General features: G+C 43.1%; 1 protein-coding gene across 1 annotated transcript in view; it reads right to left on the reverse strand.

The window, feature by feature from the left end:
* Positions 1 to 2,607, reverse strand: part of rffl (ring finger and FYVE-like domain containing E3 ubiquitin protein ligase) — a 7,250-nt gene extending 4,643 nt beyond the window's left edge. Inside the window, exons 1-2 of the mRNA XM_037975847.1 lie at positions 2,394 to 2,607; positions 179 to 353 (exon numbers count right to left, since the gene is read on the reverse strand). Coding sequence (XP_037831775.1) covers positions 179 to 352 — 174 coding nt within the window. The 5' untranslated portion in view covers position 353; positions 2,394 to 2,607. The remainder of the gene's footprint in view (positions 1 to 178; positions 354 to 2,393) is intronic.
* Between the last annotated feature and the right edge of the window lie 6 nt (positions 2,608 to 2,613).

Here is a 2,613-nt window from a genome sequence, read left to right on the forward strand (position 1 = left end):
GAGGACAGGTGGAGACACGTGAGGACAGGTGGAGACAGGAGAGGACAGGTGGAGACACGTGAGGACAGGTATAAAACCAATCAGTCTGAGCCTTCAGCGTCCCTCTCTGTAACCTGCTACAGGTGATGACATCATGTTTGGATAAACTAATTGGACCGCGGCAGGTGGGCGGAGTTACCTTCCTGGCAGGTGTGTCGAAGGAGCCCCCGCAGGCCTTACAGGTGTGTTCAGGTGGAGACGGCTGAGCGTTGAAGCCTGAGTTGGTGTAGGACCGATGGCGTCTTTCCGATCCGCTGGACCGGTCCACGTCCACCGAGTCCATACACAACCAGTTACAGCAGGACGCAAACATGCTGACAACACACACGCACAGAGACACACAGAGACAAAAACAGAGAGACAGAGACAGAGAGACACACAGAGACAGAGAGAGAGACAGACAAACACACACACAGAAACACAGAGAGACACAGACATACAGAGAAAGACAGAGAGACACACACACAGAGACAGAGACAAAGACAGAGAGACAGAGACACACAGAAACAGACATACACAGAGGGACAGAGAGACACACAGAGACAGATAGAGACACACACACAGACACACAGAGAGAGACACAGAGACATACAGAGAGACACAGACAGACAGAAACAGAGACACACGGAGACCGAGACACACAGAGACAGAGACAGAAATACAGAGACAGAGACAGAGACACAGAGACAAAGTGAGTTCTCTGGTTTTAAAGTCCATCAGTTGTTCAGATGTCGGAACTTTGGACACGTCTTTATAATAAAACAGAACAAAACATGTTTGGAAATAAACTGTTCTAAAGTTCTGAAGTCTCAGGTTCTCCAGGCTCTTTGAAGGATGTTCTAAAGTTCTGAAGTCTCAGGTTCTCCAGGCTCTTTGAAGGATGTTCTAAAGTTCTGAAGTCTCAGGTTCTCCAGGCTCTTTGACGGATGTTCTAAAGTTCTGAAGTCTCAGGTTCTCCAGGCTCTTTGAAGGATGTTCTAAAGTTGGACGATCCATCAGAACCCGACTGTTGCAGCAGTCAGGTTCTGATGGATCAGCAGAGTCGGATGGATCTGAAATATGACCTTTAGCTTTAGCCACAGCCCAAACCATGATGGAACCTCCACCGTGCTTCCAGGTGGGTCCAGTGTAATTCCTGAGCTCTGCAGGTCCAGTTTCACTTCTGGATTGTTCTTTCTGTTTTGGTTCCTGAAGAATCTGATGGATTTTCTTGAACTTTCAGATCCTGTAAACAGTTTCTAAGGCCTAACTTTTGAGTCAACTCAATTCAAGATGGCTGCCACAGCTAATCGACCTCAGCAATCATAAAAACCTGTCACTCAGTTTGACAGACACTGAGCCCAATTCTGATCCCCAACTGTCCGAGTGCTGAATGGATGCCCCGAATCTTTGCTTAAAACAGAAGAGCGTTTTCATTCAAAGCCCTGATGGGCTTCATCTTCATCTAACCCCGGGAAACAAACTGATTAAACTCACTCGACCTATAAAACTTACATTTAACCCATTTTGGGGAAAGTCTGTCCCTTAAACTGTGTACAGAGTATGTTCAGGATGAACGGTGGATTCGGCTACATTTATACTTTCAGTTTTGGTAGTTTAACTAACACATAAAACCGAAATATTGTCCAAGGTTTTACACATTACTTCTGATAAACTCAGTTTTATAATAAACAGTATTCTTAGTTAACATATTAACAATTACTGTAGAGTTATTGGGATTAACATTACACTGTCCTGCAGAATCAAACTCTGAGGTCTAATGATCAGAACTGTCATGAAGCCAAGATACTCGGTAAACTTCTCCACATTTAAGATATTTGAGTCTAAACTGAACATTTCTTAATATTTTACACAACAAAATACGCTTTAAAGTATTAATGTGATGCTCTGACAAATTCAGCGTTACGCTTCACGAAGTAGGATTATCATTTAATAAATATATTACATAAAATAACTAATTTAAACTAACAAAATTTTGTGAGTAAAGTTTAATTGTACTTAAAAACATTATATTTTCTTTTTTTCACTGCAGCCGAATAAATAAACACCCTTCAATTATGAGTGATCAACCAGTAGTTGTGTTTAATTTTTGTTATTTCTCTGACAATAAGCGAGAAAAGTTCAAATCTGACGGTTTATTAACGGAGTTCGGCTCGAGGAGTCTGGAAAGTACCCAACGATGCTAGCAAGCTAAGCTAACACAGCTAAAGTTTATACAAACACTGAAGAAGAACGAAACGAACTAAAACCAGCGAAGAAGACGACCCGAGTCAGAGTTTAAACTAACCCAGTCAAGAGTTTCATCTGACTCGGAACTCACCGGCCCAGTTAGTGACATACCGAACCGAACTTACCTGTTAGTGACAGGAGGCGAGCCACCGCTAACAGCCAGCTAACTCACCGAGGAGTTGGTAGTTAACCAACACTAACCAGCTGGTTAAGCCTACAGACACACACTGGTTAACATGACCGAGATTTAGTGTGAGACTTCAAAACAGGAGAGCGAAGTCAAAGTGAAGGCAGAGATCAGCAGAACCGAACTAGGAAGACTTTACCCACGCACACACACACACA

This window comes from Kryptolebias marmoratus, linkage group LG5 (assembly GCF_001649575.2).
Source record: "Kryptolebias marmoratus isolate JLee-2015 linkage group LG5, ASM164957v2, whole genome shotgun sequence".
Taxonomy (NCBI): domain Eukaryota; kingdom Metazoa; phylum Chordata; class Actinopteri; order Cyprinodontiformes; family Rivulidae; genus Kryptolebias; species Kryptolebias marmoratus.